This window comes from Melanerpes formicivorus, unplaced genomic scaffold (genome assembly GCF_026170545.1).
Source record: "Melanerpes formicivorus ecotype bairdi unplaced genomic scaffold, bMelFor1.0.p_v2 SCAF_1, whole genome shotgun sequence".
In the NCBI taxonomy this organism is placed as follows: domain Eukaryota; kingdom Metazoa; phylum Chordata; class Aves; order Piciformes; family Picidae; genus Melanerpes; species Melanerpes formicivorus.
Window position 1 is genome coordinate 52,753,597 of NW_027142353.1, and position 21,578 is coordinate 52,775,174.

Below are 21,578 nucleotides of genomic sequence, written 5' to 3' on the forward strand. Positions count from 1 at the left end.
GCTGGAGGGTAGAGAGGCTCTGCAGAGGGACCTCAACAGGCTGGACAGATGGGCAGAGTCCAACGGCATGAGATTTAACACATCCAAGTGCCGGGTTCTGCACATTGGCCACAACAACCCCATGCAGTGCTACTGGCTGGGGTCAGAGTGGCTGGAGAGCAGCCAGGCAGAGAGGGACCTGGGGGTGCTGGTTGATGGTAGGATGAACATGAGCCTGCAGTGTGCCCAGGCAGCCAAGAGGGCCAATGGCATCCTGGCCTGCATCAGGAACAGTGTGGCCAGCAGGAGCAGGGAGGTCATTCTGCCCCTGTACACTGCACTGGTTAGGCCACACCTCGAGTCCTGTGTCCAGTTCTGGGCCCCTCAGTTTAGGAAGGATGTTGACTTGCTGGAGCGTGTCCAGAGAAGGACAATGAAGTTGGTGAGGGGTTTGGAACACAAGCCCTACGAGGAGAGGCTGAGGGAGCTGGGGTTGCCTAGCCTGTAGAGGAGGAGACTCAGGGGAGAGCTTATTGCTCTCTAGAACTACATGAAGGGAGGTTGTAGACAGGTGGATGTTGGTCTCTTCTCCCAGGCACCCAGTACCAAAACAAGAGAACACAGTCTCAGGCTGCACCAGGGGAGGCTCAGGTTGGATGTTAGGAAGAAGTTCTACACAGAGAGAGTGATTGCCCATTGGAATGGGCTGCCCAGGGAGGTGGTGGAGTCGCCGTCATTGGAGGTGTTCAGGAGGAGACTTGATGGGGTGCTTGGTGCCATGGGTTAGTTGATTAGGTGATGTTGGATTAGTTGATAGGTTGGACACAATGATCTTGAAGGTCTCTTCCAACCTGGTCTGGTCTATCCTATCCTATCCTATCCTATCCTATCCTATCCTATCCTATCCTATCCTATCCTATCCTATCCTATCCTATCCTATCCTATCCTATGGTGAACTGTTTTGAGGATAAGCTTTTCTTGATCTTTCATTAGTTGCAGATACCTCTATTTCTATGAGACTAGACTCTGATTTTTCAGAACTGCTTTAACTTCACAGCTCCTGGGGGCCCTGATCTGAAAAATGTCTGGCAACAGGTTCAGAGTTACCAGTTCAGAGTATGTCCAAATCAAAGATTTTAAAATGAGTTGCAGTTTCTTTGGGGAGACAGAGAGGGGGACTAGCAACTCAGATGGAGTTGTGCAAATGGCAGTTTCACCAGGAGTTGTGACAGGTGACCTGTGAGGCTTATTAGTGATACTGCTGGAGCCTGAAGGTAGAAATGTTCTCTATGGTACATAATTAAGGGCTTTAATACTAGAACAACTTATTCCAGACTTCATAATAACCAAAGTGGAATACAGTTTAGACCAGTAACATCAAACTGCCGTTCAGTACAGTAGCATCACCTACCTTTTAATTACATGGAGATTGTGTTTACCTCCAGCCCCATGGCCCTCAAACCATGGCTTATCAGCCACAATCGCAGTACTAACAACACCGATGCTCCAGTGCCCTGTACAGCGCCCCGGGGCTCAGCTGCTGCAATGCCTTTTCCATGCACAGGAGGGCGTTTCATACCCGCACCAGGAACGGGGAGCACGAACCCGGCCACCAGACCGTCGTAAACCCCAGCCCAGTTTTATCAGCAGAAAATACTGACAACAAGGACAAGGAACAGCTTTCCGTTCTGCTTATAGAATCATAGAATTGTTAGGGTTGGAAGGGACCTCAAGAGCCATCTAGTTCCAACTCCCCTGCCATGGGCAGGGACACTTCATGCTGGATGTGGCTGCTCAGAGCCACATCCAGCCTGGCCTTAAAAACCTCCAGGGATGGGGCTTCTACCACCTCCCTGGGCAACCTGTTCCAGTGTCTCAGCACCCTTATGGTGAAGAACTTCTTCCTAACATCCAATCTGAATCTACCAATTTCTACTTTTTTTTCCATTCCCCCTAGTCCTATCACTCCCTGACACCCTAAAAAGTCCCTCCCCAACCTTCTTGTAAGCCCCCTTCAGATACTGGAAGGCCACAATAAGGTCTCCTTGGAGCCTTCTCTTCTCCAAAATCGTGTATGTGAATAGAAAATCGGTGTGCTAGATACCATCTCTGCCTCTAGGACAGAGGAACAGACTGTTCCTGGCTCATACTATGCTTTGAACTCGTGCCTCTGTCATATTGCAGAGCTGAGCTTATGGTTTGGGGAAAGTTGTGGGAAAACTTGCTAGAGCTGTTTAACAATTAGACCCTCATGCTTACAGGTAAAACAAAACAGAGGGAGATGGTACAGACAACTCTTTAAGGTCAGCTAAAGCATGTACAAAGACACAAATCTAGATACTGAACTGGTAGGGAGGAAAGAAAAGAAAAGAAAAGAAAAGAAAAGAAAAGAAAAGAAAAGAAAAGAAAAGAAAAGAAAAGAAAAGAAAAGAAAAGAAAAGAAAAGAAAAGAAAAGAAAAGAAAAGAAAAGAAAAGAAAAGAAAAGAAAAGAAAAGAAAAGAAAAGAAAAGAAAAGAAAAGAAAAGAAAAGAAAAGAAAAGAAAAGAAAAGAAAAGAGAAGAGAAGAGAAGAGAAGAGAAAGAGAAGAGAAGAGAAGAGAAGAGAAGAGAAGAGAAGAGAAGAGAAGAGAAGAGAAGAGAGAAGAGAAGAGAAGAGAAGAGAAGAGAAGAGAAGAGAAGAGAAGAGAAGAGAAGAGAAGAGAAGAGAAGAGAAGAGAAGAGAAGAGAAGAGAAGAGAAGAGAAGAGAAGGAGAAGAAAAGAAAAATAGAATAGAATAGACCAGGTTGGAAAAGACCTTTGAGATCATTGAGTTCAACCTATCATCGAACACCATCTAATCAGCTAAACCATAGCACCAAGCACCCCATCCAGTCTCTTCCTAAACACCTCCAGTGATGGTGACTCCACCATCTCCCTGGGCAGCACATTCCAATGGCCAATCTCTCTTTCTATGAAGAACTTCTTCCTAACATTCAGCCTCAACCTCCCCTGGCACAGCTTGAGACTGTGTCCTCTTGTTCTGGTGCTGGATTTCCTGGGAGAAGAGGCCAACTCCCTCCTGGCTACAACCACCCTTCAGGTAGTTGTAGACAGCAATAAGGTCTCCCCTGAGCCTCCTCTTCCCCAGGCTAAGCAACCCCAGCTCCCTCAGCCTCTCCTCATAGGGCTGGTGCTCCAACCCCCTCACCAGCTTCCTGGACACTTCCTGGGGTCCAGATAAACATGTACCATGTGTAATTAACTTTGTAACACAGCTGTGAACTGTGTGTGCCCCTGGCCACATTTGGATATGCCCCATCCCATAGGTCCAGTTATCAGGGTTCTATGTTACCAAAGGGTATTACTTGTCTCGGGACAAGCCAAGAAGTCAGGCAACTTGCCTTGTTCTCACCCAGAGCCAAATGCTGCTGGAGTAGCAACTGAGGGCCTGCTTACCACACAGAGACAAGAGCCAACTGCTGCCTGAGTAGCAGCCAAAGAACCTTGCACCTGGACCAAGGCAGAAAGGGGAAAAGCTCCAAGGAAATTGAGTCCCAGAAGAGGCTACAGACCAGTGACTGGGCATGACAAGAGAGAGGCCCCCTAGCCCTCCCTGAGCCAAGGACAGCTCGAATCATAGGCACAGCATCTGGGAAGATACCAGACAGAGGAGCAAGTTGTGAGCACTCAGCTAATCTGCCACGGAATCCCATTTGTGGGAAACCACAGATCACAGCACCTGTATTTCCAATTTGAATTGCTGTTTTGGAAAGGTTAGATCTGTGCTTAAATCATTCAACTGTCTTTGTATGTGCAGTGTGAAACCCACAACCAAATAATTGAACTTGTGAATACATTTTGTAAGTAAGTTACAGAGGTGTTTGCACTGCCAGGAAGTATTAATTAAATATGTATATATACAAATATACATTTTTATTACACCCTCAGATGGTCTGAGATACAACTCAGATGTTGTACATGCTGCTCTCCCTCCCTCTTAGCATGAGCCTTGTGGTCTACTCTATGTATCACCTGTTTGGAGGAAGAAAAATCAAGGCAAACAGAATCTCACTGCAGCACTAATTCTTGCTCTGTAGTAGCTTGGTAGCCACTGGGTTGTCTTTGGCTTACCTTGAATTTTGCAGTCATTCTCATCCTGCAGTACTGTAATAGCAACTAAATGGTTATTTTCCAACTGTACCATTGCAGTTTCATGTATAGCTGTGATATCTTCCACCTGTTCCAAAGACAATGAATGGAGACATAAATACAGGATAAGATATGCTGTGGCACATTGATGAGCCACTGATAGAGAGAGAGAGACAGTGAGCTGGGAACAGTAAAAAGATCTACTGAGCATGACACTTCCAGTACCTGAGTCAGTTCTATTCATTATAAAACAATACCTTGATTGGTAGTGTATAGACACTACTGGGAGTGGTTTTGTTCTTTCACCTTAATGGTGAATAAAAGAGGAATGTAAGGAAGCAAAAGGTCAAGAAGCCCTTAAGTGGAGAAGCCATGTATAAAATGTTCAGAAAGTACAACATTGCACTAATATGTATCATGAAACCTTTGGGTCAGCAGCTGTTAGGGATCCTTATTCCTCATGCACCTTGGTTCCCATACTAACAAAGTTCTCCTTTTCCTTGACCAAGAAACATTGCCAGCAAGAAGCTTTCCAGCCTAACCTGTCAGCCTTCTCCAATCCATGAAGGCTCTACCTGGGATCAATGTAATGGAGGAGTTAGACTTCACAGGGAAAAACTGCTAAAACTCATCATGAAATGCTAATGGAACCATGGACTGAAAAGAAGAGCTTTAACTCTAAGATATTAGGGTCACAGCAACATTTTCAAAGCAGTGGAGAAAAATGTTTGTGTTATCTTCAGTAATTCAGAGATCAAAGAGCCACTGAAGTAAACCAAAGACTGGACAGAAGAGAACTATTTGCAGAAGGGGAAAGATAGGTTTCCATTGTTTCTGTGTACTGAAGAACAGAATCAACAGATGGGAACAAGAGCAAAGTAAGTATACTTCTAGTCAGGTCCTGTGGTGGTCTATTGTCACCCTCTCTTGAACTGACCAACTTCTCTGCTGCCACCATCTGTTCTTGTGGCTCTGGGAGCTTGCAGGAATGCTTCAAAGAGCAGCAGAGATAAGCCACAAACTACCTCAGCAAAAAATTAACTCATGGAACAAATTCCTTCACAAGTACCAATGTCTGGTGAGGCCTCTCCAGGAGAGGCAAGTGCTGCAGCTAGAGCTAAGATCTTCTACAGCCAAACTGATAGACAGACACAGTGGAAGTTAAAAACGAAAGAGCCAAAGCTTTTGGGAACACCACTTCTCCTTCATACCAGAGAGCAAAGCAGAAAGTTGAAGGGATATTGCACTAAAACCATCTTACATAAACTGAAATGAGAACCTAAAGCCATGGCTCAGCACAACCTCTAGGAATGTACAGAGGCTGGTTTAGAACACAAACACCTATTTGAGAACACCTTCCAATGCATCTTTGAAAATCAATGCACTACCGGAAAAAAGACAGTTTGTCCAGGACAAAACAGCCCAGGTCCATAAAGCCTTTGTGTCACAACCCTGCAAATGAGCACCAACTAGTAGGTACAGAAATTAAAACAGTACAACTCTGGAGTGTTCAAAGTATTTCATTACCTGAACTCATTCAGTACTGGCATGGTTTACTCCTCAAAGGGAACAGATGGTGACTGACCTGATCCTGGTGCTGCAATTTGACTTGCTCTAGCTGCAGCCTGTGCTGCTCCTGCAGGCTCTCTTTCTTGTTGTTGTACTCCTCCTGCAGCTGCTGCTCCATCACCTGCAGATCCTGCTGCTGCTGCCTGCACAGCTGCTTCACCTCCTCCTCAAAGGACCTCTTCAGCTCCTCTTTTTCTATTTGCTGTTTCTCACATCTTGCTGTGTTGAGGGCTGTGGGGACAAGACCATACAGTCAGGCTCTGAGCATCTCAGGAGTAAACAGGGGCATTGGATCTTTTTGTGCAGCACTGAGCATAGTGGTTCTCACTGACTCTGGACTCCCACTAATTCTCATTCATCAACAAGTTCTCGCTGTTGTTTCTTTCTTTGCCCCACTCTTTCACACATACATATGCACAGGCATTTGTTTGGATAGAGGCACTGGCAGAGTATGCAAAAGACCATGTAAAACTATGATAATGAGGAGGAGGAGGAGGAGGAGGAGGATGCAGGCAATTCCATGGGCCTGTAGAGTGACTGGATGTCCCTTCCTGTCCAGCATGGTCTTGGATCCACAAATCAGGGCTTTGGGGCTGTTACTTTGCTTTGGATATACAAAAGGGTATGAGATACAATAACTTGACACACAGCCTTTCTATTGGGATTACAAAATTCTTCTTCCCTCTCTCAAGCCAGAGTCATGGCTAAGTCCCCATTGCCAGTGATGTGCCAGGAAGGCAGAAGGTGCCTGGGCTCTTGGGGCTGATCCTATGCAAGTTGTGCAGGGAGTATGATTGAAAACTTGATCAAGAGAAGGAGACACATCTCACACATCCCACTTTCCAGCTGTTAGAAGCTGCTCACCCCAAAAAACTGTCTTTCTCAGCAGGTCCATTGAGGGCCTCTCAAATCCATGAATGCACACTTGCTTAATATCTTTTTATATTCAAACCACTATCTTGTGTGCTTCAAAGCACAGATGAAAGGCTGGTTCTAAAGGCAGTCAGAGTATGTGACATTTTTATTCTTGTGAACTAATTGACAGATCATATCTCTGGATTCACAATCATGTCTACAACTAGTTTCAGGAGGTGCAACTCCAACAGTTTCACCAAGGATATTCAGCCTATTTCCCCTTGTGGTTCCTCACCTATATGTTCTTCCAGGTCCTAGGACAGCAGTGTCATGAATACTGTGTCCTCAGCCTTTTGCTTTGATAAAGGATGGTTGCAATCAATCCAGATCCTGAAGACACCACGCAAGTTGAAAAAGGTCAGACAGACCACCTTCAGAATGCACGTTTTCTCTTTTGCAAAGATCAAACACTTAGGAGGTTATTAAAATCATCATGACCTTAACAGTCAGAAGGACACCAGAGGAGAAAAGCTGTGATTTTAATGGCACTGCTAGACCCTTTTTTTCTGATTTAGAGTCATAGCTGGTTGAGCAAAATGAGCACCTTTTGAATGTACCATCTGTAGTAGCCACACATCCTTCCTCTGCCTTTCAAAACACACACACCATGCACAAACCTGCACGGCATTGTAAGTAAGTGAACTAGGAGCACCTGCCTCCCTGGGTAGACAACTTCTGAAGGGTTCCAAACCATATTTACCCCATGACCATCTATTTGCTCAGTATCTGACAAAACCCCTTCTGTTTTCCTGACTCTTTCTACTACAGGTACCTGACTTGCACTCACCTTTTTCAGGATAGCAACAATTCACCAAAGTTACCTACTACGGTGACCACAGTTCATGTTAGGTGCACCCATGCAAGGTAATTTGGGCACTGAAGCTAACCATCCCCTCCCCTACATATCTATTTTCCACTTTGTTTAGATACCTATGATTCTATGATCTGCTTCCATACTGAATAGAATAGAATAGAATAGAATAGAATAGAATAGAATAGAATAGAATAGAATAGAATAGAATAGAATAGAATAGAATAGAATAGAATAGAATAGAACAGAATAGACCTGACCAGACCAGACCAGACCAGACCAGGTTGGAAGAGACCTTCAAGATCATCACATCCAACCCATCGTCCAATGCCACCTAATCAACTAAACCATGGCACCAAGCACCCTATCAAGTCTCCTCCTAACCTTACTGGACATCAATATTCAGACTTGCACAGCATGCCCAGGCAGAACAGCTACTGGGGGCTGTTTTGATCCCAACATTTTCTGAAGCACTAAGAGGGAATTCACATCCCCTTCAAGCTCTCTGATCCCTGCAGAAGACAGAAAGTGAGCCTGAACCAGTGGACTTAGCATTGCAGCAGTGGCATGTAGAAAGCTTTCCCACTATACTCATACCAAAAATGGAATATTAGCCAAACCATAGAATAGCTTGAGTTGCAAGGGGCCTTAATGATCATCTAGTTCCAAGCCCCTTGCCATGGGCAGGGACAACTCACACTAGACCAGGTTGCTCAGAGCCACATCCAGCCTGGCCTTTAACACTTCCACAGATGAGGTGTTCATAACTTTTCTGGACAACCTATTCCAGTGCCTCACCACCCTCATAGTAAAGAACTTCTTCCTAATGTCTAATTGAAATCTACCTTGCTCCGGTTTGAAATCGCTGTCCATTGTCCTATCACCACAGGTCCTCACAAATAATCCCTCTCTGGCTTTCCTGCAGCAACCCCCTTAGGTACTGGAAGGCCACTATAAGGTCTCACTAGAGGCTTCTCTTCTCCAGGCTGAACGGATCCAACTCACTCAGCCTGTCCTCATAGGAGAGGTGTTCCAACTCTCTGATCATCTTTGTGGTCCTCTCTGGACCCTCTCCAACAGATTCATGTCCTTGTGTTTGGGGCTCCAGAGATGTATGCAGTACTGCATGTGGGGTCTCACAAGGGTAGAGAGTCAGAATTCTCTCCCTTGACCTGGATTGTATTCAGTATTCAGTATTCCTAAGGTTGGAAGAGACCTCAAAGATCATCGAGTCCAACCTGTCACCACAGACCCCATGACTAGGGTAGGGCAGACACTACTGTCCACTGCAGGTTTGAATTCACGACCTTCCCATTCTGATGTGCTACCAACCTGAGCCACCCTGTTGGTATCTTTTGATGCAGCCCAGGATACAGTTGGCTTTTTGGGCTGCCAGTGCACATTGCTGGCTCATGTCAAGTGCTTCATCTACCAGCACCCCCAAATCCTTTTCTGCAAGGGCTATTCTCAATCCACTCATCACCCAGCGTGATGAGTGCCTGAGACTGATCCCACCCAGGTGCAGGACCTTGTATTTTGTGTTGGTGAGCTTCATGAGGTTGGCATGGGCCTGCCTCTCCAGCCTGTCAAGGTGCCTCTGGATGACATCTCTTTCTTCCAGCATGCCAGTCACACCACACACCTCAGTGTCATCATGCACTTAATCCCACTGCCCATGTCACCAACAAAGGTGCTAAACAGCACTGGTCCCAGTAGCAATCCCTGAGGGACTCCACTCATCACAGGTCTCCATTTGGACATGCTGATAGCAACTCTTTGAGAGAGGCCATCTTGCCAATGTCTTATCCACCGAGTGGTCCATTCATCAAACCAATGCCTTTCCAATTTGAAAACCAGGATGTTGAGTGGGACAGTGTTGAACACTTTGCAGAAGCCCAGGAAGACGATGTCAATGGCTCTTCCCTTACCCACCAATGCTGTGACCACATCATGAAAAGCCAACAAATTTATCAGGTGGAATTTGTGCTTAGTGAAGCCATATTGGTGGCCAACAGCTATGTCCTCATTGTCCACGTGCCCTAGCAGAGTTGTCAGGCACTGAGGCGAGACTGGTCTGCAGTTTCCCTGGTGTCCCTTATCTCCCATTTTGAAAAGGAGGCTTTGAAAAGGGGCCTTTTCCAGTCAGTGGGAACTTCACCAGACAGCCATGACTTTTCAAACGTGATGGGAAGTGGCTGAAACATCTTGTCTCCTGACAGTTGTTATTCTTGATTTTCTTCAGCATGCAAAGCGATGCCAGAGCTGGAGGACAAGGGTTAATGCTTGCAGCTCTGTGCTCAGTAGAATTCACACTTACTCAAGCTCTAAATTGGAGCTGTAATGAACCCCTTCTCTCTCCAGCCTCTCTAATGAAATTACCCAGCACACAAAGAGGGCTGGGAAGAGAAGCGACGTGATCTAACCAAAAGAAAGTCCGTCTGAAACACCTTCTGTAACCTGAAACACAAAACTGTTAGCACCTTGTAAATCAAACCCTGATGCAGGTGCAGGAATGGCAGGAAGAGGAAAGCAGAGAAAGTGTGTCTGCATGGCATGTTCCCATCGCACCCAAAAATGCTCCTGGAGGCCATTGCCCAGGGAAAAGGCCCTATACTGAATACCAAGCACCTCTCACAAGAAGCTGTGATCACTACCACAGGATTGAAGTGGTGAGGAAGGACTGAATCTCTTCTTAGTAAGGAGATAGACTTTTGATCCTGGCTTCACTGAGACAGGTGGCTAGAAGGCAACACCTGTGCAGCCTAATATGAAGTCTGTGTCTCCCTTATCCAGGTGGGGAACATGAACCAGTGTAGGGCTGCTTATCCTGCTGGAAATAGCATTTAACCAGCTGTGGCTTCAGCAGATGGTACTGGTGAACCAGGCTGAACTGTCTGCAGCAGGGCCTCAACAACAGCTGTCTGAACAGAAGACTGCTAATGTTGCTGGAAAGCAGCACATTCTGCTTTCAGACACTGGCATATGGGTGCTGTGACAGTGAGCTCCTCTTGGAGAAATAGATTTAAAAGAATCACTAAGAAAAGTTACATGAATGCATTACTGACAGGAAACAAGACAAACTGGAGCACAACTGTTACCAGCTGCTATTGGAAGAGTAACACAGTGGTTTTCTTTTTCCTTCTCTCCAGGTATTTCAATTGCTGCTGACAGGCTGGAAATGGCTCTGACATAACATGGCATTTCTGAAGAGGACAGCGTGCTGGGTTAAATGAGAGTGGCTGCCACTGCTTCCCTGTTCCCTGAGCTCTGAGCAGCTTTTAGGAAATGAGCAACAGTTAAGCAAAATCCATTTCAGACCAGGCTGTCATGAATGGGCTGACCCTCCTGAGCAAACCCAGCCTGAGCTGCAGCCCAGTCTCCCCAGCCCTGGCATTCTGCATTCAGGGGAGCAACTCGTGTGGGAACCAGAGGGCTGGCGTTGTGTGGCCTTGCACAGGGACTGTCTGCTTCTGACATGAGAAATGGACTTTTTGCCATGCAGACTCTGCTCTTCCTGACCCTTAGCCACAGACTCACAGGCAAATCACAGCCACGTTGCTCAGGTTAAGGGTCCTCTGACTGGGGGCATATCAAGGAGGAGGGGGCACACAGGCTTTGGCTTTCTAACTCTCATGAACAGAGATAATACAAATTTTAACTTGACATCTGATTGTCTTCCATTCATCTAAGTTTTTATGCAACACCATACCTCCTCTCAACTTACTTCACATGTCTTTTGTCTGACAGCAAAGGAGCAGGTAATTCTGACATTCAATTTCCATTAGTTTGAAGAGAAACATCTGGTGTTCAAAACCTCTCTGTTCCAGGAGTCTCGGTGTTGCAACTTAAAAAAATGTTTATATTTATAATTATAAAGATCACAGGATGTTAGGGGTTGGAAGTGACCTCTGGAGATCATTGAGTCCAACCCCCCTGCCAGAGCAGGACCATAGAATCTAGCACAGGTCACACAGGAACACATCCAGATGGGTCTTGAAAGTCTCCAGAGAAGAAGACTCCACAACCTCTCTGGGCAGCCTGTTCCAGTGGTCTGTGACCCTCACAGTGAAGAAGTTCCACCTCATGTTGAGGTGGAATCTCCTCTGCTGTAGTTTGGATCCATCACCCCTTGTCCTATCACAGGGTGCAATGGAGAAGAGCCTGTCCCCTCCCTCTTGACACCCAGCCCTCAGATATTTAGAAACATTTGTTAAATCCCGTCTCAGTCTTCTCTTCTCCAGACCAAACAGCCCCAGGGCTCTCAGCCTTTCCTCGTAGGGCAGGTGTTCCAGTCCCTTAATCATCCTAGTAGCTTTCTGTTGGACTTTCTCCAGCAGATCCCTGTCCCTCTTGAAATGAAGAGCCCAGAACTGGATGCAATATTCCAGGTGAGGTCTCACCAGGCCAGAGTAGAGGGGGAGGAGAAACTCCCTCGACCTGCTCAAGATAGGTATCTTGAGTGTAGAACAATTGCTTGCCTTGGTATTCCTAGCAGAATGCAGGACCATATTTTATGGCATGAAATAATAAGTTCCTCAGCATTTATAGAGGCCACATTCCTTCTCAGGACTGGGAATGGAGAAGCAGTTTGCAGTCTCACTGCATGCTGATTTGAGATGAGCTGTGATACTTTGCAGCAGTGCTGAGGGTGAAGGTAGATGATATTATCTGAACCTAAATACTTTGCCTATGCCCAGAAGGTTACAGGTCTTTCTGGGTGTTTTACACATGCTCCATCACTGATATTGCTTCAGCAGTGATTTGGTTTGGCTGAGCTGGAGTTAATTCTCCTCACAGCATCTTTCTAGTGCCGTGTTCTGCAGCAGTAGTTGATGATACATCAGTGTTTTGGCTACTGTTGAATAAGTATCCAGGCTGTGTCTTATCAACATTTCCCTGCCCCAAGAGTATGCTGAGGGGTGGGCAAGATCTTGGGAGGGGACATGGCTGAGCCAGCTGACCCAGACTGGCCAAAGAGGTATTCCATGCCATATGAGGTCAGCTCAGATACATGAATGAAGTGAAAGGAGGAAGTGGGGGATTCATCCATGGTGTCTATCCCCCTCAGGAACCACCAAGCTTAGAGAGCCCTGCTTCCCAAGATCGACCGTTGGCCTGCTGATGGGAAGTAGAGGCAAACATCTCTCTTTCCCTGCTTTTGCTTCTTCATGGTCTATTGCCTTTGCTTACTATTGTTATTACCTTTCTTCTGTCTTATTACTGTATTTTGTTATATCTTTTTCCCCTCCTCCCCTGTCCAATTAAGAAGGGGAGAGATAGAGCAGCTTTGGTGAGCATCTGGCCCCTGGGCCAGGGCCAAACCACCACATTTACCAAAAAAGATTTCCTTAAAAATACATTTTGACTTTTCTGAGCAGTGGCTGTTGAAGTTAACAAAGACTGTGTGCTTTCAAAACAAAGTCATAATTCTGAATTAGAGCTATTATTGCCTGAGCAGCTAAAGGTTGAGCACACCGCCTGTATTAGCCCTGGTTAGTCCAGCCTCGTTTTACTGATTCATCAGCAGTTTGCATCAGTGAGTCTTACATGGTGAATATACACATGAGGAATCAGAACTTCCAGGCCAGTGCCCATGCTGTTTAACTGGAGTTATGTTTAAATTACATAAAATTTACATAGAATAAACCAGGTTGGAAGAGACCTTCAAGATCATGGCGTCCAACCCATCGACCAATCCAACCCATCTACAACTAACCCATGGCACCAAGCACCCCATTAAGTCTCCTCCTGAACACCTCCAATGACCTCCAATTAATGGAAGAGTACTTAGGAAAGTGATTGAGGCAAGTCAGAGCTAAAACTTGGTTGTAGTCAAAATACTATGTTCTTCCCTTGATTTTCCTCACTCTTTATTTATGTAAAGCTTGGCAGAATACGCACAGATTCAGCTAAGAGTGAGACCAAAACAACTTTCCTATTGCTCAGGTGAGCTGTGTGTCTCCAGCAGCACCCACAGCCCCAGTGCACCCTGCTTTAAAAGCAGCAAAGAACTGCACTGGCAAGAGCTGCTCTCATGCACACAGCATTTGCCATTTCACCTTGGTCATGGATTTAAAATATTGGCTGTTTCACAACTTACATTGAAAAACCCAAAACATTCACCTTCCATATGTGTGGATACATACCAGGATTTGTACTGCTGGTAGGTTTTTTCACATGCTGCTGGAGTGCAATACCTCTTCATGTTTTTGTCCATCCCCTCTACTGGGAGTCCTTCTACCTGGGCACATTAAGCCTCAGGGTTGTACAAGCAAGAGTACCTCCAACAAGCAGGAGGTATCACCAGCCACACCTGTGGGTCTTAAACACCTTCTGCTCCACATCCTGGAGTCTCTGAGTGTAGAAGCTTTCTCCAGGAGGAGGTGGCCTGTGATGACTCCTCTTCAATGCACAACCACTGAGGAAAGGACTATCTCATACTGTGTTTCCCCTCTTAGAGAACAAAAGCACATACATGTCTATGGCTAGTCTCCCTTCTGAAGCAGCACAGTTCAGCTGAGAAGCCAGCCTGATTTTCTGGAGTATTTGGGATTCTTGCCGAAAGTGTCTCCATGTACTCCATCCTGATTCAGTTTTGTGCAGAAGAGGTATCTTGCTGTATGCACAAGAGCAATGGCAAGGGCAGGCAGTGCAGTGATGTCCTGTTACTGAACATATTGTGCTGTGATGCCCAAACAGGCAGGCAGTTATATCCCTGGTAAAGTACTCCAGCAAAACCACCAGCGATTTGTATTCTCTTCAGCTGTACTAACATGGCATAAATGACAGCAGAACTCTTTATTTCCAGCACTGTATCTCTTTTTTTTTCCCCTTCTCATGTCATGGCCACTTGCAAAAGCACTCAGGAAAATGAGCAAAATCAAGCTGATAGAAAGAGGTAGGGATTTCAAATAAGAAATGGATATTCAATGAAGAGTGTTGGGTGTGCTCTGCCCAAAGAATGCACAAGTGGCAACAACTCCTCTGCAAGAGCTGTGGAGATGCTGAGGATAGGTAAAGGCAGGCACCAGGGAATATCTGGAAATGCGGTTTTGCTGCAGTATCCTTCAGCTGTGGGGACAATAAAGCTCTCTATGAAATGATAAACAGCCAAAAAATTTCAGAGGGGCATAGCAGGGGGCACAAGCTGCTGGGCATCAGGCAAGGGCTGCGCTCAGCTTTTCTGCAGGGAGCTGCCCTAGGCAAGATGAAGATGAAGCATAGGGAGGATTGATGTTTCTTCCCACCTCACAGGGGTTTGGCCTGAGACCTCCTTTGCAAACCAAGTCACTCTCCCACCACATGGCATAACCTCTGCTTAATGTGTGACCCAGCAACTGGGCTCCCACATGCAGGGAAAGCTGAGAGGTGCCACACGATCACAGCTCCAGTCATCAGTGGTGCAAACACTTTTTGGTACTCAGCCTGCCCCAGTGGTCCTCCCTCCAGGTCTCCTTTGTCCTCTCCCTTTGCTCTGGGGTTAAAAGAACCGAATGTCACATCTGCTCTGGTGAGATTTAAGCCCCAAACATCTCAGCCTGTTGGCTGAAGACAGTGCAAAAGCACATCTTTTCTCCCAAGAGTTGCAGCTTCCCTGTGTCTCTGGTCTAGATTGGAAAATTAAAAGGAAAGCAATGCATGCAGATGTACAGGGAATGCATGGATTAAATGGCACACATCTTTTGCTGTCTTTCAACTAGGAAGAAACCTCAGAGATTTTAATGAGCAAGTTCTGAACCTAGTGCCCTTCACTTTGTAGCTGAACTGCAAAACACAGAATCATGCAACCATTAAGGTTGGAAAAGACCTCTAAGATCACTGAGTCTAACCATAACCCAACTTCCATGACCAACAAACTATATCCTGAAGCACCACATCTACATGCTTCTTGAACACCTCCAAGGATAGCAACTCCACCTCCTCCCTGGGCAGCCTGTTCCAACAACACACTATCCTCACAGCATAGAAATTTTTCTTAATATCCAATCTAAACTTCCTCTTGTCCTATCACCAGTTACCTGGGAGAGGAGACCAAAACCAGCTTCACTACAACCTACTTTCAGGTAGTTGTATAGAGCAGTAAGATTTCCCCTTAGCCTTCTCTTCTCCAGACTAAACAACCCTAGTTCCCTCAGATGCTCCTCACATGACATGCCCTCCAAACCCCTCACCAACCTTGTTGCTCTTCTCTGGACATGTTCCAGGACTTCAATGTTTTTCCTATACTGTGGCACCCAGAACTGAACACAGTTCTCAAGCTGTGGCCTCACCAGTGCTGAGTAGAGGGGCACAACCTTACTCCGGCTGGTCACACCATTTTTGATACAGGGCAGGATACCATTGGCCTGTTTGGACACCTGGGCATACTGCTGGCTCATGTTCAGCCAGCTATCCACCAGTGCCCCTGGATCCTTTTCCACTGGGCTGATTTCCAGCAACTCTTCCCCAAGCCTGTAGGGATGCTTAGGGTTGTGAGCAAAGTGCAGGACCCGGAACTTGCTCATGTTAAACCTCATCCCATTCGCCTCAGCCCATCAATACAACCTGTTCAGATCTCTCTGCAGAGCCTTCCCACCCTCTTAGGGGACATGTAAATGTGCACAAGCAAGGCATTCCTGGTCACTATGCACCACAACAGTCACAAATTCCCACTTCTCATCACACTGTGCTTTCTCCTTGGCAGCGCTGGTACTCAATTTGAGAACAGAAGCTATGGGTTTATGAAGAACAATTTATCTAGTAAAGATGATGCACAGCTAGCTACAATGTGTGTGGTGATGGATCCATCCCCACAACAATTACAGTCCACTCCAAAGCCACAAAACCACTTGCCACTGGGCTCTGTAAGACCCTTCATCACATGTGTGCAGGCTCCCCAGAGTCCGATCACAGGGAATAACTGCTTTTGTGCAAAGTGAGAAAATCATTTTGGTGTTGTGTTGCTTTTGCTACTTACCAACTTCATCCCTCATCTTTGCAAGCTCGAATCCTAACTCCTTTATTTTCACAAGGGCATTTTCATTCTGTTTAAGGGAAAAAAAAAAGAGAGAGAAATATGTACAGCCCTCAGAGTTACTCCAGATAAGCACTTTCACATGTTCATTTAGTGAAGCAGATTAGAGTAGACTGATTTCTCACTTCATTTTTTCCCCTCTTTTTTCTTGTGGAGGGTGGGGAGGAGGGTAGAGGATTATAATGAACTCATTCATTCTTTAAATCAGCCTTAGCAGCCACAACTCACTGGCTACAAATACCCCATATGTCTATGAACACATGTACACACTCACATGCACAGGACAGCAAAGAATATTTACTCCCATGTGTCTAAAAAGACACCTGTATTTTTCCATCACTTTGTATTCAACCTGTGTACCGTTTATGGCTGGATAGGATAGGATAGGATAGGATAGGATAGAATAGAATAGAATAGAATAGAATAGAATAGAATAGAATAGAATTGAATTAACCAGGTTGGGAGAGACCTTTGAGATCATCAAGTCATCCAACACTATCTAATCAAATGAACAATGGCACCAAGCACCCCATCAAGTCTCTTCCTAAACACCTCCAGTGATGATGACTCCACCACCTTGTACAAGACAGTTTTACTAATTTCATCTGCTTATGTCTGCATTTAACCACAGTAATATGCTCACATGGTCAAATTTCAGAGCAGATACTGTAATTACACCATCCTAAGCATGGTGGGCATACCCATAGAGACACCACTAATGGCCTGATGTTCATACCTACTCCCAGATTTATTTCTGGTATGTCTTTGTCTATAAGGTGCAAGAGCTTCTTCCCTCAATCTGTCTCAAAAGAAATCTGAACACTTAAAGGAATTAAAATGGATGAGCTGGCTAAAGGAAAATGGAAACATTTCCATTAACAATGCTAAGGTGTTAGTACTAGAACGCAATGACTTTGACAGCAGATGTCTCATGAGTGTGCTGTGCAAACTGACAAATGAAAGCCTCAGCAAAATCTATTGGAGTTTGGTTTGGCTTAATAAATCCCAGCATAATGATTTCAGCATAAGGGCACTTTAAATGGGAATGTGTCATGAATCACATTAGAAAGAACACAAAAGAACATATCCTGCTGGGAAGATCACTAATGATTAGGAAAACTAGATCAGGTTACTATAAATACATCCTGGGTGAGAAAAGGCCAAGAATCTTTAAAGGACACTACAGAAAATTGTATTCAAGAGAAAAATTTAGGAAGCAGAAAATTTTAGTTCATTAACAGGATACAAAGCAGGTAGGAGAGCAAATTACTTATGCCTTACAAAACTTGGAAACTCCTCCCCCCCAACATTTCAGAGTTTAACCTTTCTTTTTATTTTGCCTGCATCTAATATTTAACTCTGCTAAGAGAAATAAGACAACAGCTGTGGCTTTGGTAATACCAGAAATATGGAATCTGGAATTGAAATTAACCTTTTACATAATGCCCTTTGGTGACAATTTCTACCAGATCTGAGGGATGCACTTTCTGGAATGTTTTGCTGTAAATGGAGTGATTAACTGAGCTGATTTGAAAGTCCTGGTGATGAGGAGACCCAGGTGATGCCAGCGTCTTTCTTACTCAGCTATGAGAAGAAGCCAAGCAAGCAAAGCTGGGCTACTCCAAACAGCCAGCTCCATACAATGCTGAGTAATGCACAAGGGGTTTTGTGCCAGGACTGCAGAGTCCTCAGTCCTGACTGACTGCATTAGGCTCAGAGTAAAATGCAGTGGGTTGTTTTGTTTCTTGGGTTGTTTTTAATCAGTGAAAAAGCTATGACAAAATACAAAGCCCTTCTCACAGATTCCCAAATCAGCAGGCTTACAGAGATAATGTTTACCCTTTTGGAGAACACCACTGCATCTGCTCATACTGTCTGCTTAACTCACTGGAGTCATTTTAAGAGGTGTTCTTGACAGATTGCCAGGACTGGTGTCCTTGAAGGTGTATGCACAGGGATGTCCTGGATATGGGACTTGCAGATGGGAAGCACCCATTCAGATTACCAGCTTCCACTATTTGAAACAAAGTCCAGTTAAAGCAAGAGAGCTTCGTACAAATCAGTGCCAGCACCTACAGATAAGCAGAGTGGTATCATTACTATTCTACTTACATGCTGAAAATGAAAAGCAATTAAAAATAAAAAGACATCCTTGTGGGGGGGGAGGCGGGGGGGGAAGAAAGATGTAAAGTTTTGTTCTTGGTGGTGGTGGTGGTGTTTGGTTTGGTTTGGGTCTTTTTACATTATACTTTATCTTAGATAAGGTGTGTGCTACTCTTGGATCCCACAACTCGGTTTCCATCTTGGACACCACCCCATGAGGAGAGCAGGCTGCCTGGCCATGCTGTCAGGAGCAGCTTCAGCAGCCGATGTTGGTACAGCTCAGGTACCTTGTTGATCAGTTGCCTGTCCTGCCAATGCTTCTTACATTCTATTTTATTTTGATTAGATCTTTTTGCCTGCACCTCAGGACTGTGTTTGCTGGGAGGTCAGATGTGGAAGGGTTGCCCTCAGTGCCAAGGCCTCAAGTTAGTCTCTCTTTCTCAGGGGGTTCATTCAGAGAATAACAGCCCAGGAGTCTTTATCTTCCTCTTGTGCAAGAGAGGTAAGAGGTATTTTGGGCAAGGCTTAGCCTCATTCTCTCCTGGATGCACAGTGAATTTACAAATCCCTGACATTTTCTGTTACTGTAACCTGTTTTGTCAGGGTAACACGATAGGCTTACACTACGCATGTTCCTGTAACCCATGCAAACACAACATTAATGCAAAGTGAAAAAGTCCCTTCTTGTTAACATCAATGTAGCTCTGCAGGTAACCAGCACCTCAATGTTGGTGCACTTGGGGAACTGGGAATGCCAGCTCTTGGGAGATCAAACTTCACAGTAGAGCAAAACTGGATCTGGGGTGAGAATGTAAAGCAATCAGGTCCAGTGCTCAGATTCATAGCAGTTCAATGTCAAATATCAAAGCACTTAGAAAATTCACAAGCATAAGAGGAAAAATCTGCCAAAACAAATGTCTAAGACACCAAATTAACAGGACATCCCATTGAATGATCTTCATGAATACTCATCTCAACACAGTATTTCAAAGAGAAGACAGAGTAAGCTGGAATCTCTGCTGCCCTCCCAAGCGCTTTGTGTCTAACAGTCTCAGCACATCAAAGGTGCTTTGTAGGTGTCCTTTACTAGGCCACTGCTTGGAGTTGAGCCACTGAGGCTGGCTGACTAAGGGCCAAATCCAATTTAGGGTTAAAAAGGCTCAGCAACCTTACCAGTGACACAGCTGTTTCCAGGGGGTGAAAAGGTCAGAGACACTGTCAGGAAATTGTGTAAATAGCCAGAATTTCAGTGTGGCAGTTAAATGACAAGGGAGGGGAAAATTGCTTCAATGTTATTTGGGATTAATTTTTGTCAGCCAAAATGTGAAACCAAACCAGCAGGTTTTGTATTAACTGCAGTGTTGCATTTACTTTTCAGATACTTTTAATGAATGATTGATTTCACTATTGCTTGGAAAAATGATGAAAAAGGTTTTCCATTGGCTGTGACCCGAGAAATTACTCTGATACCAAAATAAAATGAAATAATGCTCATGACTGAGCTGAAGAGAATCTTCTTCCTCATTCCTCTACTCTACAATATAATGGTTAACTCTTGTGTCTGGAATAGGTCCCATATCTTCAGACAGAAAGAAAAGTGGAATTGAACAGGTAGAATGATGTATTTGCTCTGTGCTTCAATTGCTGTTGACCAGAAGACACAGTAGCAACCAATTTTCCTGTCATCAGCCTTTATGTCATGCAGACCTCCTAATATTTCTCCCATGAAAGGCTCAATGCTGGACTACATTTCAGCAAGTGAAACAGACACTGGAAATGGCATTTTTGTATTCTCTATTCAACTCAAAGCTCCTGAGAATGGACCAAAGTGTGATTTATATTGGTGCAACACCCAAGATGCTCCAGAAAAACTGGCAGGTAGTCAGGCAGGCAGAGGGGTAGAAAGGATGATGGAATTAGTCCAATTAATTAAGAATGCCCCAAACTTAGCACTGTAGTTCAGGGAAAAAAAATCATAGAATCATAGAATTGTTAGGGTTGGAAGGGACCTCAAGGATCATCTAGTTCCAAACCCCCCTGCCATAAGCAGGGACACCTCACACTAGGTCAGGTTGCTCAGAGCCACATCTAGCCTGGACTTAAAACAGGGCAACCTGTTCCAGCGTCTCACCACCCTCATGGGGAAGAACTTCTTCTTAACATCCAATCTGAATTTATCCATTTCTACTTTTGTTCCATTCCCCCCAGTCTTATCACTCCCTGACACCCTAAAAAGTCTTTCCCCAGCTTTCTTGTAGGCTCCCTTCAGGTACTGGAAGGCCACAATTAGGTCTCCTCAGAGCCTCCTCTTCTTCAGACTGAACAGCCCCAACGCCCTCAGTCTGTCCTCATAGGAGAGGTGCTCCAGCCCTCTGATCATCCTTGTGGCCCTTCTCTGGACATGTTCCAGCACATCCAGATCCTTCCTGTAATAGGGGCTCCAGAATTGGATGCAGTACTCCAGGTGGGGGGAAATATTTAGACATATGGGGACCTGAAAAATAACTTAGCAAAAGATGCCATGATACAAGTCTGAGAATGGCCAAGATGCTGGTGTTGTCTAGATTAAGAAGGGCAGTAGTGACAAAGGCTTGGAGGAGAGGCTGCATGGGGCTCTGAGCAACCTATCTAGTTAAAGATGCTCCTACTCATTGAAGGGGCATGTTGGACTAGAAGGCCTTTAAAGTTTCCTTTCAATCCAAACTACCATATGAATCTACGAAAGGCACTGCTTTAGTTGCGCAGAGCTTCAGCTGACAGCTAGACATCCTACAGGAGACCTCATCAGGGAGGAAGGTCCACATTTTACTTTGGATCAGGAATAACTGAGGGATGGGGAGGCAAATTTGAGGTTTGCCTTAAAGTATCTCTCCTCTGAGAACTGCAAACTACCTGAGAGCTACTAATCCATTAGAAATGGTAATTAATTAAACCTCCAGGTACTTTTTAAACAATAGGTAAGTAATAATAGACCCACTGCACAACTGGGTCAGATCAGGCAAGAAACATCAGAAATTGTCCAGAGTCATGGGACCCCAAAGTTACCTCCCCAAAATGAC

The 21,578-nt window shown here is 45.1% G+C and overlaps 1 protein-coding gene across 3 annotated transcripts in view; it reads right to left on the reverse strand.

The window, feature by feature from the left end:
- MTUS2 (microtubule associated scaffold protein 2) overlaps positions 1 to 21,578 on the reverse strand; it is a 364,748-nt gene that overhangs the window by 19,218 nt on the left and 323,952 nt on the right. For all 3 annotated transcript variants that reach the window (XM_068143299.1, XM_068143315.1, XM_068143306.1), the window contains 3 exons: positions 16,360 to 16,426; positions 5,694 to 5,908; positions 4,091 to 4,196 (listed from right to left, as the gene is read on the reverse strand). In XM_068143299.1, the coding sequence (XP_067999400.1) occupies positions 4,091 to 4,196; positions 5,694 to 5,908; positions 16,360 to 16,426 (388 nt within the window). The remainder of the gene's footprint in view (positions 1 to 4,090; positions 4,197 to 5,693; positions 5,909 to 16,359; positions 16,427 to 21,578) is intronic.